General features: G+C 39.2%; 1 protein-coding gene across 4 annotated transcripts in view; it reads left to right on the plus strand.

Annotated features, from left to right (window-relative positions):
* The window catches only part of INSC (INSC spindle orientation adaptor protein), a 128,506-nt gene that overhangs the window by 19,600 nt on the left and 85,153 nt on the right, over positions 1 to 23,753 (plus strand). For 2 of the 4 annotated variants that reach the window (XM_039707254.1, XM_039707252.1), the window contains exon 2: positions 20,335 to 20,428. The exons of 1 other annotated variant lie outside the window; for it this stretch is intronic. In XM_039707254.1, the coding sequence (XP_039563188.1) occupies positions 20,376 to 20,428 (53 nt within the window). In that variant the 5' untranslated portion in view covers positions 20,335 to 20,375. Of the gene's footprint in view, positions 1 to 14,764; positions 14,836 to 20,334; positions 20,429 to 23,753 lie in introns of all 4 variants that reach the window. One more of the 4 variants, XM_039707253.1, reaches the window with a different exon arrangement.

The raw sequence follows: 23,753 nt of genomic DNA on the forward strand, positions 1-23,753 counted from the left end.
CTCAGTTCACAGTAAATTGTTCCTAAAGGTTATGGATAAAGTTGCAAAAGTTTTGTTTTCTGCTTTATGACATATAATTTTAAAATCAAAATTATTTGAAGATTCTTCATATACCTTATTTAATAGTGAAAACAAATATGTTTTTTAAACTAGCTTGTTATTGATAAATTCTTAATATTGACAAAACATAAAATTTATCCTTCTGGGTCATATATTTTAGGCTGTTCTGATCCTACAGAAAAGCAGCTTTTTATTTTCCCTTAGTGGTCCAATGCTGCACAATAAAAGCAGTGTACAGGGGAAAGGAAGTGTAGCTTGAGTACATGGAGTTTTCTGTGTGGGGCAGTGGTACCCAGAGATGCTGCATTTTCCCAGCAGTTTTCTGCCTTCCTATGCTGAATTCTAGTTCATTGCCTACTTCAGGGAAGAGTGTAAAAATTTCAGAGAAAGTAGAATAGCTGTAAACTTGCATTAAAATAATGGACTACAGCACAGTATTTTTAGATTCCAATTCTCTGTAGCAAGGAGAGTGAGCCATATTTTCAGCTGGTATAGCATGGTACTGCTCCATGATTGTTATCTCTAGTTGATGTCCATGCTGTCCTCCAGTAAAACAGAAGTTGTTAATTTACTGTAGGTTTTATATTTGTAATGAATCTATATTAGAACATTGTTTTACTTCAAAAAATTAGTTTCCTAGTTCCTGTGTCATATGTGAGCTCTATATTTATTCTGGAATCCCCATTTCACTGAGAAAATGAGTGGGTGTCAAATTTGGAAAATATTTTGAAAGGTTTTTTTTGTGATGCTTCTTAATTTGAAAATTTGATCTGATCCCTTGAGGGTTTTTGTTCTTCAGTATCTGCTTTGTGAGATCTACTGGCATGTGGAGGAAAAAAGTATTTGAAGACTTGTTCACTAGAATGGAAGGCCTGTTGATAATTAGCTGCCTTTGAAAGACAGATGGAATACCACCAACAGGTTAAACAGGTGGAAAATATCTACACAAGAATCTTTTGCTATAATCAGAAACAAACCAGCAGAAAATACTGTGTGGAAGGCTTTGAGGGATAGCTGTTATACACTCTCCCAGGTGTTGTAATTGGGAAAGCCAACCTGTTGAGAGCCAAGTGCATGAATAATTAAAACTAGGTCAATTTGTTCTGAAAGACCACAATCTAAGTAATTTTCAAGCATGAACTTTCTTCATATAAAGAAACTGCACTGCCAGGCTTGCACTGCATGTAGGATTTGAGCATGCGTTTTCAGCCCAAGTGCAAGGGAGTTTGACTGTGCCAACAGTGGACTGACCTTTTGGTATTTAATTTTTTCTGGCTCCTGTTTGCTACAGGCCAGGTAAGGTGTTTCAGGATGGATGGCTGATTGTTTTCTTTAAAAAGCACTATTTATTATGTGTCACAAAAAATCATTTTTGCTGTTGTGTGATAGAGCAGGCAGATGAAAAGGCTGATGTCAGTCCCTGTCAGAGCAGCGACAGACTGAAATGTGTGCTCTTGTTTTTTTGCACGTGTGTCTTTATCAGTCCCAGTTCAACTCATTGATGTGCAAACTGTTAGAGGCAAAAGCCAGCTCCTGGGAGTCTGCAGCCAGTAATCCCAGGGCAGGCTGAGGGCTGTGGTTATATTTTCTTTTAAAGCTGTGGTATTTAATGTCGGTCTTTATCTTGGAGCCTGAAGAGTTTGTGTATTGGATCCTGGAACTCCTGTTTCAAAGAGAACACTGAAATGAGAATTTTACCTCCTTCCTGTTGGAAGAAGCTTTAATTTTGGTTTGTTCCTAAGCATTTTTTTTTCTCTACCAGAAGAAAAATGAAGTTAGATATCTAACCTGAGCTTGAAACTTTGGTTTCCTTGGCTGCTTCTGTTAGCTGGCCACCAGGACACATTCCATCAGGGTGTATATGTGCTGGAGATGGCATTTAGTAGTGGTGAAGTTGGTGATGTGGCTACTTTAGTCCCTCTGCACACAATGCTTGCATTTATACATGAAATCCCACCAGAAAGGTCTGAGTAGCTGCAATATCTCCACTGAGAAAAGGACGGCAGAAAGTGAGCTTGAAACACCCTTTGTAGTGATTTTTGCATATTTGATCTATCATGTCTTAAGGAACTTTGATTTTTTGAGGTCTGATTTCTGTCCCTTACAGTTCCTCCTTACTTTCTCCTACAGTCTACAACTATCCTGCCAAATGAAAATGAGAAAATATACTGTGTCTGTACTGAGGAAGTGGTTTGCTTATAAATGGTGACCATATGAAACCTATAAACGCTGATACCAGAGCTATAGTTGATTATACGGATGTGGGCCCTGGAAAAAGGAAAATGGGATCTGTTTGCTAGCTGAAGGGAAAGATCTTGTTGCTGCCTAGGCTTTTTGCCAAGGCACAGCTGAAGTAAGGTTGTTTTAGGTGTGTGTTGTGTGAGAGCTTTTTGTCCCTTTGATTTTTATGTAAGTTCTGGTATGAACACTGCTGTGAACAAAGAGCAAGTCTTGTCTGATTTCACGTTTTCATGGAGTTGCTACTGAAAAGGTGAGTGCAGGCTTTGGCAACTGATCATGGGACAGGGCTGCCTGTGCTGCCTTCAGCCCTGAGCTGGTGCTGCTCAGCTCCCTGACAGGGCTGCAAGGTGTGTGGGAGACAAAACTCTGGAGACTGTGGGGTGTTGGTATCCTCAGAGCTCCAACCTCTCTGCCTTCTCCAAAGGTCCCAGCTGTCCAGCAGGGACCTCCTTGCCAGCCTTGAGTCAGAGCAGCTATTTAATCTAAACACTGATTTTCATCCTGGGAAAATGTAGAGCTGGGAACATGAAGTGGATGGAAAGCTGGAGGTGGATTTCCCTAGAAATATTAAGATAAGTTTGTGGTGTACTGTTAAACACCAGTGTGGAGTCAATGGTGGGCAGAGCTTTACACTTATCTCTCAAACTGAGATTTGCTGTTGAAGTTCTGTCATCCTTCTAACTTATACCTTATAAACTTTACTACTTCTATACCCACATTGTTTTTTTACCTGGGACCCATGCTTTAATGTAAGCCACAAAATCAGTTAATCAATAGATTTTCTTTAAAAGAAAAAGCAGTGATGAATATTCAGTACTTTGTAAAAATGCTCTTGAGATTGCCATCTAATAGAGGTGAAATAAAAAGCGGAAGCTGATTAGAATTACAGAAAATGGGATATTAATCTATTTATAGGAATTTGAGTCTTTATATGCCAGGTTTTATAATTTAGTGTTCAGAACACCCTGATTTTAAGCACTTATGGAAAAAATCATTAAATGAAGAAAAAGTAGGAAGTGTTAAAAGAGCCAAATTATGTTGATTTACAAAAGGAAAATGCAACCAACATGAATTGCAAAATATAACACTGTGCTGTGTCTGAAATGTGCTCTCATCATTGCTGAAACATTGCCCCATGCCAGGGACTTACTGTCTCCAGCACAGACTGATGTCCTAAGCATGAGATGCAATGGCACTTTTCATGGTACATCTTCTTTATTTTCATGGTCATTTTCTATGAAAGTGCCTCCCCAGAGCACTTATTCTTTTATATCTATTTTCTTGCATTCTTTTTGTATTTGAGTGCTGTTGCCTCTCCCATTTCTAATTCCTCTCCTTTGGAGACCATGTGAAGGCCTTGTGAAATGAAGGTGGCCTTTGGTTGCTGTGAAAATGTAAAACAAAGTTTCTGGACTTCTATGGAGTTCTATTAAACAGCTCCTGACATTGTGGGAGATCTGGAAACCCTGATGGAGTTGTTGTACCCTGTGTTTGGTTATATTAAAAACACTCTGCATATAATTGTTTAAATCTAAACATGTACAAATTATGAAATTAAGGGCTGTTATAGAGTGACCTACTCAATGTCACATGTGGAAATGTTGCTTGTTTCTATTTATTTAAGTATTATATAGGTAGGAAACAATGTCAAGTGCTTTGAGAGGGGAGAAAAAAGGCTCGAAACAAAACTAAACAAAGCTTGATGGTATATGAACAGAGCTGGGCTGTTCATGTCACTTTTCCTGGTGCTGTTTTCCAGCTGATGTGTGTGCCTGACCCTTAATGTCTGTGAATTGTGATGTTGATGGAAATGCAGCACAGCTGCCTAAGGTGGAGTGAACTTGTACACTTCATTTTGGCATAATCTCACTTAAATGTGAAGGATGTTCAGGTGCTTTGTAAATAACACTTGCAAATGAAGTCCATTTGTAGCAGTTCATGTCCCTGTGCTGGAGAAAGCTGTGCACAGCATGGACAGGGCCCCTGCTTGGGACAGCAGGGTCTGGCAGTGAGTGGGGATGAGAACACGAGCTGGGAGCATCAGCATTCCTGCCTGCACCATCTGACAGGAGATGATGTCCAGTGACTCATCCTAGGCCAGATCATTCCTTCCAGTCCTTGCTCTTGTATTTTCTTGGCAGCAGCATGGCCACGTTATCAGGCCAACTTGGCTGTATTGTCCCTGCTGGTGGCAGTGGCTCCCACTATAGTCTGGCCCAGGGGATGGGAAGGTTTCGCCCTGAAGAGCTCAGCTGCAACACTGGCTCCCCCTGCGTCCTCCACTTCAGTGTCTTCTAATTTTTTGCTACTCCAAGCAGCCTATTCTAAGTAACTATCAGAATCTGAGCAGCTGAGCAGAAATTTTTTACACTCAATATTCAATTTTCAGTACTGCTTGGTGTAGTTTTGATGTGTAGCATTTTACTGGCAATGTACCTTGAATGTCTCAGTTGATTTGAACTTTCCTATTTGGTTGTCTGGGGGAATTTTGGAACTAGAAAAATATAAATGTTCACTATTTGGTGTAGAGAAGTCTATTTTGGTGAATTAAATTTTTAAAAATGTGGATCCAAGTTCACATGGTCATTGCATTTTGTCATCTGTGGTTTTTTAATATTTCCTTTTAATAATTTAGCCTTCCTGTGTGATTTCAAGTGCCACACAAATTGTTTTCACTTCTTATCAACTAGATGGACTGGCTTGAAGTCTATTTTACCTTGGTGCCTTTCAGGCAGGTGAATTTTAGTGGAAATTAACTGTGGATTGCTTCAGAGGTTCATCATAGGTTTAAAGGTTTTAAGTCCAAGCCACTTCCTTTTGCACCAGTGGGAATGTCAGCTGATATGTTTAGTCTGAGAGCAGGAGGGTGAACAAGGAAGACATTGTATGAAGAGGTGTAGATCAAGCAGAGGCAGCTACCAGGGACTGGAAGAGCCGAGTGTTGCTCATTAAGGTCTAGAACTGTTATTCCTCTTCCTGGCATTATTTTAGCATCTGAGAATATTTAAATGGGAGGAGATTTTCTGCAAATAACAATGGAGAAATCTCTGTTAGTAAAAACACATAGCTAAGAGCCTCCGAGAACCTTGGCTAAAATTTTCTTAATGTGTAATGCTAGAGATTAAGACATAGTAATTCATAAGAGGATGAAGGTAGCTAGGAAAATCAGCAACAAGAATTGATTTGCAGAAAGTAGGATCTGGAGCCATTGAAATGCAGACCTTCCCTAGGAATTCAGGAGTTGTGTGTAGGAGGCCTTTTGAATAATCTGGCCAGCACTGTTGGCTGTAAGGCACCAAATGACTGTTAAATTTATACAGCCCAGTTGTGGTAAGCTGGTCTTTGGACAAAATTCATCACTGCAGGCAGCCAGTCTGGATTCCTTGCTCATAGAAGTGAGTGAATACATGCTAAGAGTGGGAAGGGTTTCATTGTGCAAGCAGCTTTAGAAGAACTGAAGAAAGTTGGGGGGGGGGGGGGGGGGGGGGGGGACCCAGGAAGCACCTCCGAAGGGCCCCCTAGGCTGAGTGGCGGGGGGGGTGAGGGGGGGGGGGGGGAAGAGTAGTCCATTCAAATGCAGCCTCTGAATAGAGATACTGGCAGCAGTTGTATTTTCTGTGGTGTGTTCCTTGCAGTCCCCCAGCAAACCTTCACTGCCTGGCACAGGCAAGTGCAGCTCCCATTAAGCTTAGCAGGAGCTGTGCTTGCTGAACTTGGCCCTCTGCCTGTAGAAAATTAAATGTGTTGGCAGGTTAGCCAGAGGAAAATGTTCTTCTATTTGGGTTGCTCGGCACTTGTCCTGAGGCATTCTGGGCTTGCGGAAGAGAGAAATTCTCCAAAATTAGGGCTAGCCAGGAGGGCTTAGACAAATTACCTATTCCTTTTTTCCCTCAGATAAATTCTGGGAGGCCTGAGAGCCGCACAAGCGTGGTCACTGGCAGGCTCAGCACACATGGTGGCCTGTCCTGCACCTTGGACTTCATGTTCCTGTCTATAATAATGAGAACTACTCATTCATTTTCTCTTTTATAAGGCAAAGGTTTGACAGGGGACAGCAAAGTCACGACTTCTTTTTTTTTCTCCAGGTGTTGTGGTCAGACAAATGTGTATATAGTGGGGATTGTAATGTGTATGTACTCACACCTCCCCTTCAGCTCCTGGGAAAGGACAGATGAATGTGTGAAAAGATTCTCAAATCAAGGACTAGTTCTGAGTTATTGCAGTGTGAGCATTCCCTCTTTTCTGGGCTTTGTTTTAACCCCAACTTGTTCTTTATTTGATTATCTGTCTGAATCTCCCTATTATTTTGTGACAGGAGCTGAGCTGTCCTGTCCTGGGATTTCATAACTTAAAAATATCCCACTATCCAAATGTCTTGGGACATTGAGTCCTTGTTTTGGAGAGTGAGGTAGTCACTTAGTAGTGTAAATCCCATTACAGATAAATGGGATTCAGGCTTGCTCATGCCTATTCTTTTATTTAAATGGAAATTTGGTCTCCTGCTAGCATATGGTCACTTTGTGTGCTCCTTGAAATTGTGCCTAAAATAAAGCAGTCCTGTCTAATGCTGGTATTCCTTGTGTGGTATGATGACTTACTTTTGAAATGGACAGAATTATATTAACTGGAGCTGCAATACTCCAGACTCTCTTAGAATGTTTACAATAAAAACCTGATGCTGACAAGTATTGTAGAGTGTATTTATCCTCCTGCTGTGGATTAAACAATTGATTCTGGAAGATTAAAATGCCCTACCTGCCTTCTTGCACACTTCTGTTTTGCCATGTCAAACAATATAAAATGAATACCGCACTTCCCTCTATCTAATTGAATAATTTACTGTAAATAGCTGTCATTTACTTTGGAGCAGTAGGGGATCATTAGCCAAATGGATGTGAGTAAGTCATGCCTTTAATGCGTTAGAGGGGCCTGAAATGGAATCATCTAAATGGGACCATCAATACAGCAATGCTGAATTAAGTCAGAGGCACTTAAAGCTTTAAGTCCTCTTTCTTGTAAATTACATGCTTCCTCAGAAGAAAGATAATCAAGAACTTGCATAAAATATGGCATCTTTGTTTCAAAGTTTTATTTTTGATGAATAAAATAGTACAATTTAGATGACGTGATTGGTGGGTATAACTGTGTTTTGGATTTCCCTCCTTTTAATTACATCTCTTCCTTAATGATTGAAGCCTTCCTGCTCGCAAGCAGCTACTTGTGCTGACTAATATTGGCTCTACTCTGTGAATAAGATGAGCAGGTAATAAAATATATTTTCTTGACTTTTATGGGTATATGACCTGATAATTATTTGCAGAAGCTGGTGTATTGTATATGTAATTTTAGAAAGGTCCCAGTCAATCTTAACTCCTAAATGTACAGTAAGTTTTTGGCTTCTTTTACCACTGAAGTCAGTGGCAGGGCTGTTGGGAACTTTAATGCATTTTTTCTTCTCATTGACTTCTCCTGACCCCATCTAGTTCTTCCATTCAGTTTTCTCTTATCCTGTAGAATGCTGGTATTCAAAAGTTAAACCAGAAGCCAAACTTTGAAGGACATCCTAAAAGGAGGACGTAATACAAGTAGCAATTTTCTTGAGGTGTGGAATTTAACTTAAAAATTATTATAAATAATTTTAACTTTGGTAGTTTGTATTATCCATAAGAATTTCTGTTTTGAAGCAGAGTCTCTTCAACCTCAATGATTCTGTGGCATGCCAGGTTCTGGGCCACAGTGACTTTGAGGGAGCAAGTGGTACATGTGCTACAAAAAAAAAAGCACTGTATGAGTTTTGACTTTGCAGTTTTATTCTTCTAATTTTTTAGGGGCTCTAAGATATTAAAATTCCTGACTTATTTTTCCGTGTTTATTCCCTACTGGATTCCCCTCTTAGTCACCTTCTGTCAGGATTCAACCTTTTCACATTTTTACTAAAATCTATTTTTGTGCCTTACGCATTTCACTCACATGTATGAGGTCTTTGGTTCCTGGAATTAGATTTGAGCAGATGCTTTAGAATCAAGTTGAGGTTCAAGGGCTGTAAAAAGGCACCACCAGCCCCCACCTTTGCAGGCATAATCTGTCATTGCACTGAAGAGAGTAGAGGAATTGGAACATTATCACTTCATTATCAGAATATGGAGAGGCTAAATAAGTTTCTGCCTAGCTGTGAGAGGATGGTGATGCACCTTGTTGTGTAAAGCAGGATGATTTCTGTATTTGCATTCCCTGGATGTAACCATTGCCCTATGTTTCCTGTAACTGATTTCTTTTTCCACCCCATCTTACTGAAATGCTTCTTTTTAAAAGGTAAATTCATCTTGTGCTTTGAAACTTTTCAGAATTTGCTTATGAACTGCTTTCCCTTTTATTGGATGAGTCATGAGTCGAAAGCTCTGTCCTGTAGTTCTACCATGAGTAATGCCTAACATTTTCTTGGGTTCTCTTTTAGAAGACTATTAAATTAAAAGAAGAATCTGTTTTTTGATATCTTAATGGACAATTAGGTGGCTGGGTCTCAGAACTGATTTACATTTACCACTGCAGCAATTTAAATTTTTTTCCTACAATTTAAGGATGTGACTTTTTTCCTTGCATGTGCATGTTGCTGGTCACAGTACTCTATCTTTAAATAAATAAAGACATTTCAGGTTTTGGGTCTGCTGTGCAAGTGCTGGTTGTACTTCTGGGGGCAGTTCTCTCACTGAGGTCTGTACTGACAGAAGCAGGGAAAGCTGGGCCATGCACATGAGCTTCAAATTACCTCTGTGGCATCCCAGTTGTGGCAATGAGCACAGATGATATGTGGCTTTGGGATCCTGTTCTTTCACCTGGGCACTGACTGGGAGAGGTCATGGGCTGTTTCCCTGAAACCTCTGCTCTGTGTCTTGTCCAGATAATGTGAATCTAAAGAAGAACTTCTGTGTGCATCCTCTCCTGCTCTTGGGGCAGACAGTGCCTGACTGCTCAGATGGCAGACCAATCCTGTGGGATGCCCGAACACCTCAGTTGTGGGCACTGGCAATACCTAGCAAGATGTTTGACATGCCTGACCCTCAGATATTTGCTGGTAAATAATGTAAGTGTAATTGGCGCAGGCAGTACCTTAACATCTCTAAACTTGGGCACACTGAAAATAATGAAAGCCACAGTTGCAGGTGGAATGTACACCCTGTCACCCTAAGGGGTTAGCAACGTGTCTGTTTTCTTGCTGAGGCCAATTATTGCCTTAGGTTGCACCAGAAATATTGGAGATGATGGGTGTTTCAAGATTGGCAGAATTTTCTTTCCTCTCCATTTTCCATTATCAGCCTCAGAAACTCTTAATCATGGAACTATCTATGGAAAAGTGCTGGTATTTCAATAGTGAAATGAGCTCTCTGGAGGGATTTTGAGTTCTCTTAGCTACTCTTTCAAATGGGACATGGGCTGATCCACTGCACACGTATTACAGGTAACAACAGAAAGAAACAGGTCAGAGGACTGAAATTTTCAAGGCAGTAGATCAGCAGTGTGACTTTTAAGTTTTGGTGCATTTGCAACTGAAATAGTCAATGCCAATTTCTGGAAATGGAAGTTCGTGGAGAACTTTTACACTTTGTTCTTACCGGTCTCATGTTTCTGGAGGGTTAATAGTGCAGAGACTTGTATTGGAAATGAGTGAACAGACTGCTTTCCAAATGCGAGTCTAATGTGTCTCTGTTTCACTTGCAGGGAAACAAAGTTCTGTGGCACAGTCATAAATAACTGCAAAGCTCAAGCTAATATTATGGATAAAACCCCCTATAGTCACTGTTATATTTTTCTGTAGGGAGGAAAAATGAAGTCTGGAATCTGAGCACTCCTAAACCTTACGACTGCAAATTCATTGAATTTGGCTGCTAATAGCAAAATTTGCTCTGGAACTTTTCCTTCCAACTAATTCTGGTATGTGTCTCTACTTGTGCCATCATAAACTGTTACAACCTCGTGATAATAATGGGAAGTATTTATCAAAACACTAGGCCTGTTCCACATGGAGATTTATACAGTTTAAAAAGTAATTTTTCTTTTCTTTCAATATCCATTTTTAGAAAATCTTGAGAACAAACAATGCAGCCATCCTGGAACAGACTGTATAGCAATTCATTGTGTACTCAGAACTTGTGTGCCAGTTCCTTGCATAATGGGTTACTGAACATCAGCTGATAGATGTGAAGTTGTTGGACTTTGATAATTTGCTGCCTATCTGGGAGTTACCAGTGCAAAAGAAGATACAGGCTGTGACTTGTATACCTGCCAAATTTAGAGGTTTAGTAATTAAATGTACTGTGACATATAGTCACTTTTTAATTGAAACTGCACAGGTCCCTACTGAGCTACAATATTTTCAGGCGTGGCATGGTTGTTCACACACTCATCAACATCCAAACTTTACTTCCTAATGAGCAAGATGAGCAATATTCCTCTCCTTATATTTCTTGTTATTGTTTTGCCTGTGGTCTCCTCCTTGGCTCTTCCATACTAAAATGTCAGCTTGTGAATTGGGAAGCGGGGAATGATTAAAAAAACAAAACCAGCAACCATGTCAACAAAAAAAACAAGAAAACCCAGACTCAAAAAGCTCCAAAGAAAGCTGTATGGTGCAGGGCCAAAAGTTGGAGTTGATGATCCTGATGGTCCCTTCCAACTGTGGTTCTATGAACCTCATTACAGCCTACAGCTTCCTCATGAGGGGAAGAGGAGGGGCAGGCACTGATCTCGATCGTGATGGTCCCTTCCAACTCTGTGGTTCTATGAACCTCATTATAGCCTACAGCTTCCTCATGAGGGGAAGAGGAGGGGCAGGCACTGATCTCTCTGGTGACCTCTAACAGGACCTGAGGGAAAGGCCTGAAGTTGGCAGGGGCGTTTCAGGTTGGATATCAGGAAAAGCTCTTCACCAGAGTGGTTGGGTACTGAACAGGCTCCTCAGCAAAGTGCTTGCAGAATCAAACCTGCCAGAGTTCACAAAAAATTTGGACAATGCTCTTGGCACACACTGTGACTCTTGGGGATTGTCCTGTGGCGGGCCAAAAGTTGGACTTTGATAATCCTTGGGGTCCCTTCCAACCCAGGATATCCTGTGATCCTTACAAAACAATTCCATCAGGAAATAGCACCTGAACTTTTTTTGCTTGGGCTTCCAGAGCTCAGCAGCCAGAGGCTCAGGAGAACTTGGGGCGCACAGGCTGAGTGCAGCCCACTGACATGGAGTAGGATTTGCACTTTCTGCTCCCACACCCAACTTGATATCTGGTGCAAAACTAATGTGAGCAGGCTGGAAAATTTCCCTGAGCCTTTGGGTTTGCTTGGAGTTTCTGGATGTGCTCTGCTCACATTACACTTAGCCCTGAGGCACCAGGTATGGGAATAATCCTGCAGAGCAGTTTTGCCTCTAGCCCTGCTGAGGATTCCCTCTCTGATATTTTTACAGCTTTTTTGTCTCCTCCACTTTTTTGTGCGAAGGACAGAGGAAGAAGAAAATATCTGGCGATTGGATCCTCTTTGGCAGTGGTTCAACATTATAAATGAAGTATTCTCCTACAAACAGAAAAAGCTCACTACTGCTTTATGACTTGTTCTTTGTGTAGAATTATAATGACTAGGTAGCTTAGTTTGCTGACAGACTGTCTGGAAGTGCTAATTAGAGTTAATTAAATGAAAGAGGCAAGAAATAGAAACTATGCTCAAATTTTGTTGGAGGCTCCATGTTCTTGTTTTTTAGTGTATAGGTTATTTCACAACATACTTTGACTATTTTTCAGCTTTCAGGAAGTTTTTTTTACTGGATTTGCTCTGTCTATCTAGAAAAGGCAGACTTAAAGGTAGAACTTGGAATGGGCATGAAGAGAGCTGAGATCCTTGAAAATGTGTAGCTCAACCACATGTGTATTATGTTTTCCTTGGTGCATTGGTTAGTCTCCTGTGCTTGTTGCCCAACTGGATCTCCTGCTCTTGCATTCTGTTATCTTATTAGCAGGCAATAACTTTGATCTGTCTCACCTACTTTCTTATCTTTTAACTTTTCCATAGTTCTCTGATATCCTTGTTTTTCTTTTCCCCAGTATGTTGTAGAAAGGTGAAAATATTATCCTGAAGTTGATTGAACGAAGTAGGAAGTTTATTAGCAATTCAAACAGAGTGATTTAAGGACTAGAAATAACAATCACAGAAGGCCAAGAACAGCTAACTTATAGATAAATGTGTGTTTATCTGAACTGGTCTAAGGCTGGTCTTAAGGTTTTCAGTGTTATGACCAAAAGGGAACAATTGGATATTAACTCTATAAAACGATGAACTTAATCACCACTGGCAAATATTGTGAAAATATGACCACTGTTTACCATGCAATGCCTTGTGATGCTAGTCCAATATAGCCTTGACTATGACCTGAATTAATAATATTGTTTTGCTCCTCTCTGTTAAAATGTCAGATTTGTTTTTCTTTTTTAGGAATATCAATGTAAATAAAGATGTCTTTTAGACTTCCTGTCTGACTAACAGGAATGGCTATTAAGATGAAATCCTTTCATTACAGGTAATGGTTTAGACACGGGAATGTGCAAATATTGTCATGTTTCCTTGCAGTGAGTTATTTGTGTAGGTCTCTATTCCTTTCTTTTGAAATGGTTAAATACAGTGTTATCTTCTCTATGTACTTGTTTACAGTATTAAATTCTGAAATATTTTGTTTCAATTTTTACTTGCATTATGTTTTACTTTGGTTTAGTAAATTATTTTTTATTTTATGCCTCAGTAGGGAAGGGACTTTTAAAAATTTCATGTTAAGTTCCTCTTGGATTTTTTGCATATTTGTAGGGGAAATAATGAACCTTGCCTCCAATTTGATTATGCCTGGGAGAGTCATGTTATCTAATAACAGATAACTGATGTTCTATAGGCACTTCTTCTACACTTGTACATTTGTACACTCCGAGGTGCAAAAATTTCCTATTTTCTCTTGTGCCCTGCACAGTGGCTGGTTGAAAGAACAGCCCTTTTATTTCTGATCTCTCTACATGGAGATGAGATGAAATCCTGGCTATGGTGTCAGATGTAAATGAGACCAAAGCAGGGCAATTTCAGATTGTTTACTGTCAGCACAAACCTTTGACCTCTAATACCACGGTGGGGTCTCCAGCACAGAAAGGATACAGACCTGATGGAGTGAATCCAGAGGAGGACCACCAAGATTTTTACAGGAATGGAACACTTCTCCTGTTGGGAGAGGCTGAGAGAATTGGGATTCTTCAGCCTGGAGGAGAGAAGGCTCTGGGGAGACCTTAGAGCAGCCTTCCAATACTGGAAGGGAGCCTAAAAGAGAACTGGAGAGGTGCTTTGTAGAAAGGCACATAGTACCCAGAGAAGGGATGATGGCTCTAAACTGAGAACAAATTTATATTAAATATTGGATAAAATTCTTTACTCTGAGGGCAGTGAGGCACTGGGAGATGTTGCCCAGAGAAGTTGTGGATGGCTCATCCCTGGAAGTGCTCAAGGCCAGGCTGGATGGGGCTCTGAGCAGCCTGGTCTATTGGACCCCCCAAAATTACATGGCAGCATCTTGCATTACTGCTGCCCTGAGAACCAAGGAATGTTTTTAAATGGTGATTATTCAGCACTGCATAAAAGGTAAAATATAGCTCTGGAGTGCTCCAACCTGACACTTCTTATTTGGCTCCTGAACCTCAAAAGTAAATTCTTTTCCAGTGAAACTGCCTCTAAAATGCTAATTGCTAGAAATGTGACCACAACTCAGTTTGTTCCCATAATACTGCCAGCTATAGAATTTGGTGTGCCCCTTGCAGAAGGGGAGATTCTAGAGACTGGAGACTTTGATAAGATTAAAAAAATCTCAAAAGATGTGAAGTGACTGTTCCAGTGGCCTGTGGTCTAAAATAATTTGGAGGGGGAGTGGGTAAAAAGAAGTCATCAAATCTGTTATGCCCTTCTTTATCTCCTTATTTTAAATATTTTCATAATGTAATTAATGATGACGAAAGTTCCATTTTCTACATTTCTCTACATATTTTGTATTTGAATAGGAAGATTTGTTAAAGATGCATTGTGAGAAAACTCATGCCTTGGCAAAAGGATTTACTGTGGCACATGTGATGATTGATCTCCTCCATTTTTAATCTTGGAGAAAGCTGGATTACCTGGATAAATATGTTCTACTTGGTGTTTTTCATATGATCCACTATCTAAAATAAAGAAATGGAAGGAGCAGTCCCTTACATCTTGCTTTCAAAGCAGGATTTTTCCGTGTGGAGATCATAAACAATTTTTTTAATGTTCAAGGAGGTGGATTTAAAAAAAAAAAGCAAACCAGGAAGTGAATTATGGAATTCCTCTGTATGCAGAGAAATGGTACTGGCTTTAGATTTGTTTTTTTTCTTCCACTCTCAAGGATCTACACAATAATATTTCTTGTCTGTAGTTTTCAGGATGGCCTACTTGACTGAGGTGGATCTTTGTTTCTCTCTCTCCATCCCCCTGGATATTTCTAAGGTATAGATGTGTAAAACAAGACTAAAATGGGAAGTATTTGGAAGAAAAAATAGCACAAACTTGAGTTTACATGAATAACTACATCAGATGTGTGTATATATATAAACACACTCCAACCACCATATGTATTATAATTTATACTTCAAAACCATTTAATGTAATAGAAATTTAAAATGAATATATAACAAAATAAGACCTATTTTTAACAATTCTAAAAATAGAAGTGAAATATTAAGAAAATATTTAAATAAACAGATGGCTCTCTCTCTATATATATCTTTTAAAATGTGTATCTAATCAAGGACAGGTTGGATGAGGTTGTGGGCAGCCTGATCTAGTAGAAGGTCACCCTACTGAAACCTGGGGAGGGGTTAGGACTAGATGATCTTTCAGGTTCTGTCCAAAACAAACTGTTTTATGATATAATAGAATAAATATTTTCAAATACAGAGACTAATTTTAAATGAGATCCTCTCTCTGCAGGAAGCAGAAAGAAAAGAGAGGAAGAAATATACCATTAAAATAAAACCCCTCTGTGACTGAAAATGAATTTATGCTTCAGATTGTGTTGAAGTGTAAGGCGTAAACTTTCAGCAGAGCTTCCTCTCTGATTATTGGTTCTGCAAGAGCCACTGGCATGAATGAATGTCATAGGTAGTGCCTTTTCCCACCTCTCCCTCCTAGTTTTAATTTTGCATTCTAGGAGTGTGGTCCATAGATCTGTGTATATGATCCCATGCTAATACAACCCATTTTAATGCACCACTCGGAGGGCTCTTCATTATTTTTGCTCCTGGTTTTATGGTTTCTTAGATTTGTGACACTCAGCTTAATTTTGAGTTGGCTCTTACTATTGTAATTAATTCATGCTCATGGAAGCCTCTTATAATGCAGAATGACACAGGATCTTGAGTCCTTAAATGGTTAGTGTGGAAAAACTTCTGATGGGCTTGGATGTGTTGCTGAAGGACAGAATGTATGTATTTACTTTCTGACCTCTCACATAAATGCTGTCAGAATTTTGCTCTTAATTTGATTTGTGGCATTCCATTAACAGTTATTCTGCATATAGGAGAATAATAACTAATGATTCCCAGACTCCCAGAATTGTCAAATAAGGGCAAGCACTGTTTGGCAGAAAAGAGATTGTACTTAAGTACAGACAGGAACCGTTCATATTAATCAAGGGATATCTGGTCTGAAATGACTTTTAGCTAATAACTTCTTATTCTCAGGTTGACCATATTGCTTATAGGTAACATGCTCTTCTAATTCAGATGATTATTAATAGTCAGAGGCTAGATGTATGGATTTCTGTCTCTTTCTGAAAGAGAAATTATGCTCTTGATTGACCTTATTTGAATATATTTTTAGTGTTGAAATTATGATGCTAGGGGTTAGAAAGGGTGTGGTGAAAGTTCAGAGATTTGCCTTTTGATTTGAGTCTTTGCAAGGGGGTGAACATGTGTGACATGAATGAGCTCAAAAATGTGAATTTAATTGTCTGAAGTTTCAGGGCTTAATAATTAAGGACATCGTTTTGTGATAGAGAACTTTAGGGCCATCAGTAGTAGAAGAAAATGAGTCACACTGAGTTCACCTGGAAAACATGCTGTTACCATGATCCTTTTGAGCATGGATGTTGTTCCTAAAAGAATCCTTATGCTAAAACCCTCCCTAATAAACCAGTTTGTTAAATATAAGGTAACACGTTGAATGATGGAGAAGAAATTTAAACTGGGAGATTCTACGAGTTGCAGTTTCCTTTCTTATAAGAAATAACATGTTTTGCAGGGTGCCAAAAAGCACTGTAGCTCTGTAGAAGCTGCTCTCCATTGCTAAACAGGCTGGAGCAACAGGAGGCTCCCAGCAGGGAGTTCTTGTAAGGCAGGAGGGGTTTGTCCCGGAGCAGTGGGACAGCAGCTGCCAGCTGCACCACTCTGCTAATGAGGTGCTGCACTGGTTTCCCCTGTGCTGCCAAGCCTGCTGTAAGCTGGGATGAGACTTCTCCTCCTCTATTTTACAGGTGGGCTGTTTGACAATTTTTTAAGATGTGTTTAATTCTCTGTCATTTGCTGGCAAGGCCTGGTGCCTGCCTGTGAGCAAGATCCCTCTGCCTGTTATGTGGTTTTGGGAATTTTGGCCATGAAGGTCATGCCCTTTACTGATACCTTGCTGATTTCTGAGAGCGATGCTTTCATGCTCTTTCAGTTGTGATGCTTTATTCTCTTCTGAACTCCTGAAACAGCTTTTGGCTGAGTGTATTGTATGGGATTGAAATGTGGTTTGTGCTCTGCTTATCTGCATCTATTCCTTGAGGAAATAACACCTCAAAACCTAATTTAGTGTTGAAATCACAAAGAGGAAAATGCAGGACACAGAGCCTGCTGCCTTGAGTACATGTAATTCCACATTCATATGCTGCTACCTACCAGAGGAGTCAAACAAATTGTAAGTCAGCATTTACATTGTGGTACAAGGCTGTGTGCAGATGTAAAGCCCTGTATAAGGTGTTAAAGGCTTCATAATAGTCATAGAGTACAATTTTATTATTTCAGTGTGTCACTCAGGCGTCTACCAAAATGACCATTATTGCAAACTACAAGCAGTAGGTTTTTTTATTTGGTTTTTTGGTACAAATTTACCTGGACAGCAACTCTGATGAGCTATGGGTCTAATCATTAGTCATGAAAAAAATATTAGCCACTCCTACAGAAGTCTACTGATATCTATTATTATATATATACTTAATGTACATTAGTGCATGTGTAACATCTCCATAGTCAGCTAGAGTAGAGGACTTTGCTTTTAGGAGTGCTGACTAAAGCTCATCACTGTATTGTGGACTCGGATAGAAAGCAGAATCAACTAAATAGGACTCATCAGCTCTCTCCTAGTCTTTACTAGGAAGTACAGTTCTGGTCTATACCTCGAAAGAGGAATGAGAACACTGGAATCTGGGCAATATCTGTCATGGAGCTCTGGAATTGCCCAGCAGGTGGAGGAGGCATTCCAAACAGGACCAGAAGCCTTTACTGCAAATCACTGGTGTTCCAACCTGTCTTGTGAACCTGGGGGTACAGTGGATCCCCTGGCAAAGTGCCAGGGCAGAGAATTTTCTCATGTTGCCAACATTAATTTACAATTCAAGATTTGAGCTAATATCTAAGCATAGTCTCCAGACAGACAGTTTGGTTAAGATATTGTTGTGGCATTTTGTTATTGTTCCCGGAGCGTAAGTAATCTCTAAGTAGGAGTTGATAATGTTTTTAAAGGCTCTCAGACATAATATAAAAGTGTGCTTTGTGGGAAGACAGCATATAAAAACTTGCATTTTTGTCAGGTTTCTAATTTATGGGGAACAGGGACATGCAATAATCTAATTTATGTCTGTGTACATTATGTCACTGATCACAAGTAATGGAGTACAAGCAGGTGCTTTGATTTGTATGTGTAAAAATTGGTAGTAGGCTGAGCTAATGGTGAAGTAGATGTAGCTTGCCAGAGGAAGCTGAAGCTTTAGATTTGATTTAGTGTTGGTAGCATGAGAAGGTAAATCCAGGTCTAATGCTGAGCAGAAAGAGGTGCTTAGTGTCCATGAAATCTGTAATTCTGCAGGCTAAAATATTGGGGGTTTTGGTCCTTTAAATGACAAGATTTAGGAGGGGGAAATTAACTTTGGAGATTAAGGTTTTATGTGGATGTGTTCAGCTTTAAGAGTATCTCCTCCAAATTAAGATTGTGATATTTGGCTGTTTCCAGTAAATGTGATTGTGCACTTGTGTGCATCTGGTAGTCTTAAATGTCTTTAAAACCAGAAAATATTACACTAGTAAAAATGAATCTAGCTCATTTATTCAATTTGTTAGTGAAATCTACATATCATACCCTAAATGCCTTAAATTCCTTCTCCTCCTGCCCCTCAAAATAAGCTTTTTTGCAAGTCTTAGTGTGTCACAGGAGCAGAAGAATACAGACTAATATCTTCATACTTGGGCATAAGAACCTCCAGTCATAACCTATGAAATATTTGCAAACTTTTTAAACCAGAGACTTCGGTACCAATTAAACTATTCTTAATGTGGGGTTTTTTGGTGTTGGTTTTGGCTTTTAAAAATAGATTTTTCTACTATATTTTAATCTTAGTCTATACATGAAAAGAAGGATTAAATTAAGTTTATTTTCAGGAAAACCTAGGGGATAGGGATGAACACAGGATGACACCATCACCAGAGCAATCTGGTGCTGACAGTGGACAGAGCATGTGAGCCCATTATGTTGGGTGAAATATTTTTATGTGCTCAGGACATGTTTGTGAGATCTTGGAAAAAAAACAAGGCCATGCATTAGTAATGAGATCAGTTTGCTAGGAAAGAGAGTGAGGACCACTCTGTGTCAATTAAGAGCACTTTGGGGTGGCAAATATCTTGAATGCTGGCTGACTCAGCTCACACAATGCAGCCAATAACCAAATAGCAGAATTTCACAAGCAGCTACATCAAAACCACTCTGCCTCAGTTGGTGACACAAACAACAGTAATTTCCTGTGTAAAGTAGTTTCTCTAGGACATCCATTGATACCAATTTAATTTTTCATACCTAGGAAAGCATAATTTTCCCACTGTTCCTGTCTTCTTGTCCAAATGAATCCATTTCCTCCTTCTTCCTGAGTCATGGATTAGTCTTTTCCTTCAAATATTTTGCCTTAGTTTTCTTTTAGCCATGTGTGTGAGTGAAAATGGCTTCACCTTTTTTTGTAGAATAATAATCCTCTATGATTTTTGCTGTGAATATGCTTTGACCTAGAGTAGGTAATGCTCTAATGTCAGGGAGGCTAATTAAAAGGAGGGGGAAAGAGGCAGAACTCTTTTGTGAAAGTGAGGAGTCTTTCTTCTCCTTTCTTGTTTTTTCTCCTAGTGCAATAAAGCTTGGATCCATCTCTTGTTCACTAGGTATGAAGGGAAATCATGGAGGATCAAGATGTGTGCAGCATTTAAAATGTATAAACAATGAAATTGTCTAACATGGAAGGATCAAATACTTCAATAACTTAGTCATCAAGGACCTTTCTGTAAATGCAGTACTTAACAATCCTGAAATCATATTACAGAATAATTAGGGCTGGAAGGGACCTCACTTGCAATCTTTCTCACAATAACAAGAAGAACTACTATAATACTCATTAGATTTTCTCTAGCATTCAAGTTAATATAAAATAAATGAGGCTATATAATACCTCAATACTAACTCAGAAATGTTCAACACAGATGGCTCTGACCTGTGCAGTAGTCCAGGATCTTCAGGAATATGTAAACCCTACATTGTTTATGCTGTGAAATGTACTTAATGGCCTTGGTTAACAGCTGGAGTTCTGGAAAAGGAGACTTTTTATTTGTTTTAATGAGCTTGCTCCACAGAAGAGCAGGAAAATGCCATGCCAGCCTAGGCTGAAGGTGCCTGAGTTTTCCTAGATTTACTAAATGTCTGTTTTCTTTCTAGATTCCAGCCTATGGAGAAGTATACATGAGAACAGGATAAATATGGCTTTTAAGGGTGAGGACCACTTAGATTCCCTTTCCTTCCCAGTTCAGCGGTAAGTGGTGCACTCTATCATCCAGATTTGAGTGATTAAATGGTTCTGAGGCAGCAGCTGCACTTTCCTTTGAGGCGCTGGAGATACTTAAAGGCTCATTTTTAAACCCTGGTAGCATTCCTATGGAATTTTTAGAATGAATGAGGAAACTTGAGATGTATTTCTTGAGGCATTTGGAAATTTGCATACCTGGAGTGTGGTAAATCATGGCAGTGTTTCTAGAACTATCATTTAAAATGGATGGCCATGTTTGCAGTACCAATGTGACTGTACTTACTAGACTGCTTCTTAGTCATGATGGAAGTGACTGGAACTCTCTGCACTCTGTGAAGACTGCTGAAAGCTATAAATAAGAATGTTTAGCATGGTTGACTTTTGTTCTGGTGTAGGTATGGTAATGCTATGAAGGCTGTGGTATAATGAATGTCTGGTCTGTGGTACCCTGTTGGGAGTGGAGACATTGGTGACTCTGCTAACCAACAGATTTTTTTAAAAAATCTATCTTTTGGTTGCCATCTAGTAGCTGTCTCTGTGTAGAATTGCTAACCAACAGATTTTTAAAAAAAAAAATCTATCTTTTGGTTGCCATCTAGTAGCTGTCTCTGTGTAGAACCTCTAATAGAGGTTCCATAAAAAGAAAAAATACAATAACCTACAGTCATTATAGTCATTATGTGTCACAGCTGGGTTTTTGTTTTTCTTTATGGGAGAAAGGAGGGTGAGGTCTGCTGAACCCAGGAATAAAAAGGATTTAAATGTCAGTCTTTTCCCTAGTCGTCTTTCTTCGGGTCAGACTGCAATTCTTTATTGTAATTAACTTACAATTGTAATTGGCATACTATGTCCAAATACAATGCTTTTCTTCATGGCTAATTTGATATTTCTCTACTGTTCCTTACCTCAGACTCCCAGCATATACTATGATATTGCCATTAAACTCAGAGTCACTGTAACACAACTAAACATATTCTCTCCTGTAAGAAGCACATATAGAGGTATTCCAAGAACAATGGGGCAGTTAAGACTTAGAGTTGTACAAAACTAGCTGCAAACAGAGCTGAGGGAACAGGTCCTGGGGGTGGCCCAGGCTGATCCAGGCTGATGGTGCCAAGATTTGTTTACAACACGTGAATGAGGAAATTAGCCTGAGTTTCCCTATGCTAGCAGCTGGAAATGTGGAGTAGGAAAAATGCACTTTAGAGGTAACAGCACTGAAAAGCACTGAGTTTTATAGACTGGTGGCTTCTAGAAAAGGAAAGTGCCTGTGAGTCAGGTGTGCAGTGTTGAGAGAAGCAAAGCTCTGCCATGCTATGTGAACACAGCCACTCTACAAGCACTCTGAACTGTATCTTAGCACGAGAAGGGATTTGGAAAAGTCCTACATAGCAAGCATTATGTTTTGGCAAAGAGCTGGACTCAGCAGGGCAATTCTTTATAGAGAAATTTAAAAATAAGTAAGAACTCTCCCTCACTCACAGTGAGCTCCTATTTTTTTTGCTTGTTTTTATTTTGAGAAATAATCTTTTTTTCCTCTACAGATTAGGGTTATTTCAGGTAAAGTCCCTGTAAGAAATGGACAGACTGAAGTTGTCAGTGGTCAGAAAGGTGAAGGCTCAGAGAACATTGGAATTGAAAATAAGAAAATGTGTTTTTATGCTAAGAATTCAGAAAGAACACAGAATGGACTAGATCAAGTTCAGAAACTGTAGAAAATGCTCTTTTTGATTGCTAAAAAAGAAAAAAACCCCTGCACCTAATATAATAGCTTTTCCAAAGAAATGGAATTTTTGAGATTAAGTAATTTCTCTGGGTTAAAGAAAGAAGTGATATGGCTCCTATAGGGCATTTAAAAGGATTAAGGGAATTTTCAAAATAATAAGATTCAAATAGTCTTAATTCTTTATTGCTCCTGTATCCAAGACTAGGATTTATGACTGTTTCAGGATTCCAGTTCACATTCCTGTTCTTTGTGAGTGGCTTGCATTAACTTCTTGGGTAGCTCAAATCCAACTGATGTAAATCCTGTGTAAGACCACAACCATGCCTTGCTTCGTGTTGAGGTCATAAAGTTTCATCAATAAAAACAGGCAGATCCTTCAGCAAGAATATCTGTCTCCATAGGAAAAATGTACCATAAATATGCAGATTCCAAGTGTTTCCACAGTGGTCACTGGAGTCACCAGCTATTTTGGCTGTATAAGGAATTTAAAACTGGGGCCTTAAAGTCTCTGTGCTTCATGAATTGTTGTTTACACACTTTCCTTAGATTTTATGGGAAATCACAACTTGTGCTGGAGTCTCTAGAGTACTGAGTCATGGTGTTAATGGTTTTCTAACACACTGTCAGAGCTGCTGTCTCTAATTGACATCTAGACTGCTGTGGATACAGTATTTAAAGCTGTGCCGTATCCTGAGGAAAAACAAATTATTACAGAAACTTTATTTTCTGTTTCAGCAAGTTAGGAACTTAAGTGATGATTTTGTCTCTTAGGAGAGAAGACAATTGGAATTAGATCACTTTTATAAGAGTAATTTGCTTACTCTCCAAAAGCTGTATTCCTATGTAAAGCACCTTACAGGACCATAAAAATTATATTTTCATCAGTGAAGGCCAGTTCATTAAAGCATGTGAAGGATGCATGTGGTCCTTAGAGATGCACATAACCTTATTCTGAAACAACTATTTTTAGTGTAGCTCTGGCAAAATATCACTACCCTTTCCTTCTCTTTTAAGATATAATTATAAGATATTCTCATCTTCATAAGAGGCAATGAGCTTTAACATTGCTTTTTCCATCTAGAACAAAACCTACCTTTCACTTATGCCCCTGCCCTTCGTCCTGTGTAATGAACGTTCATTGCTCTGCTTGTTTTCTGTGAATTTAAATTCTAGTTTACACAGGCTTTTTCATTGTAGACATGGGGTTTTTTTATACTTTCCATATTGGATGGTAAACGAAACTTAAGGCACTGCTGAATCTGAAGTTATTCAACTTCAGATTGAGAGAAGAGAGAGAGAGCACTCATCACCAGAAGTGAAATAAAATGCTGTTTTGGCTTCTGGGATTATGTGTTCAGTTCAGGGCTTCAACTGGAGAAATATGGTATAATTAGAATTTGTAAAAAAAGAATAAATGATCATCTTATATCAAAATTAGGTAAAAAACCAAGCCACAATTGTCATCACCAACTTCCCCTTTTCCCCATAAAACCTCTCAACCCCAAAACAGTAACCAAATAAAACCAGAATAAAATTAACAAAACAAACTGAAGAAAAACCTAATCCTGAATATGAGTCAGAAGTGTACACTAGCAGCTTATAAAA

Source organism: Passer montanus, unplaced genomic scaffold (assembly GCF_014805655.1).
Source record: "Passer montanus isolate IOZ18808 unplaced genomic scaffold, ASM1480565v1 scaffold2, whole genome shotgun sequence".
NCBI classification, from domain to species: Eukaryota; Metazoa; Chordata; class Aves; order Passeriformes; family Passeridae; genus Passer; species Passer montanus.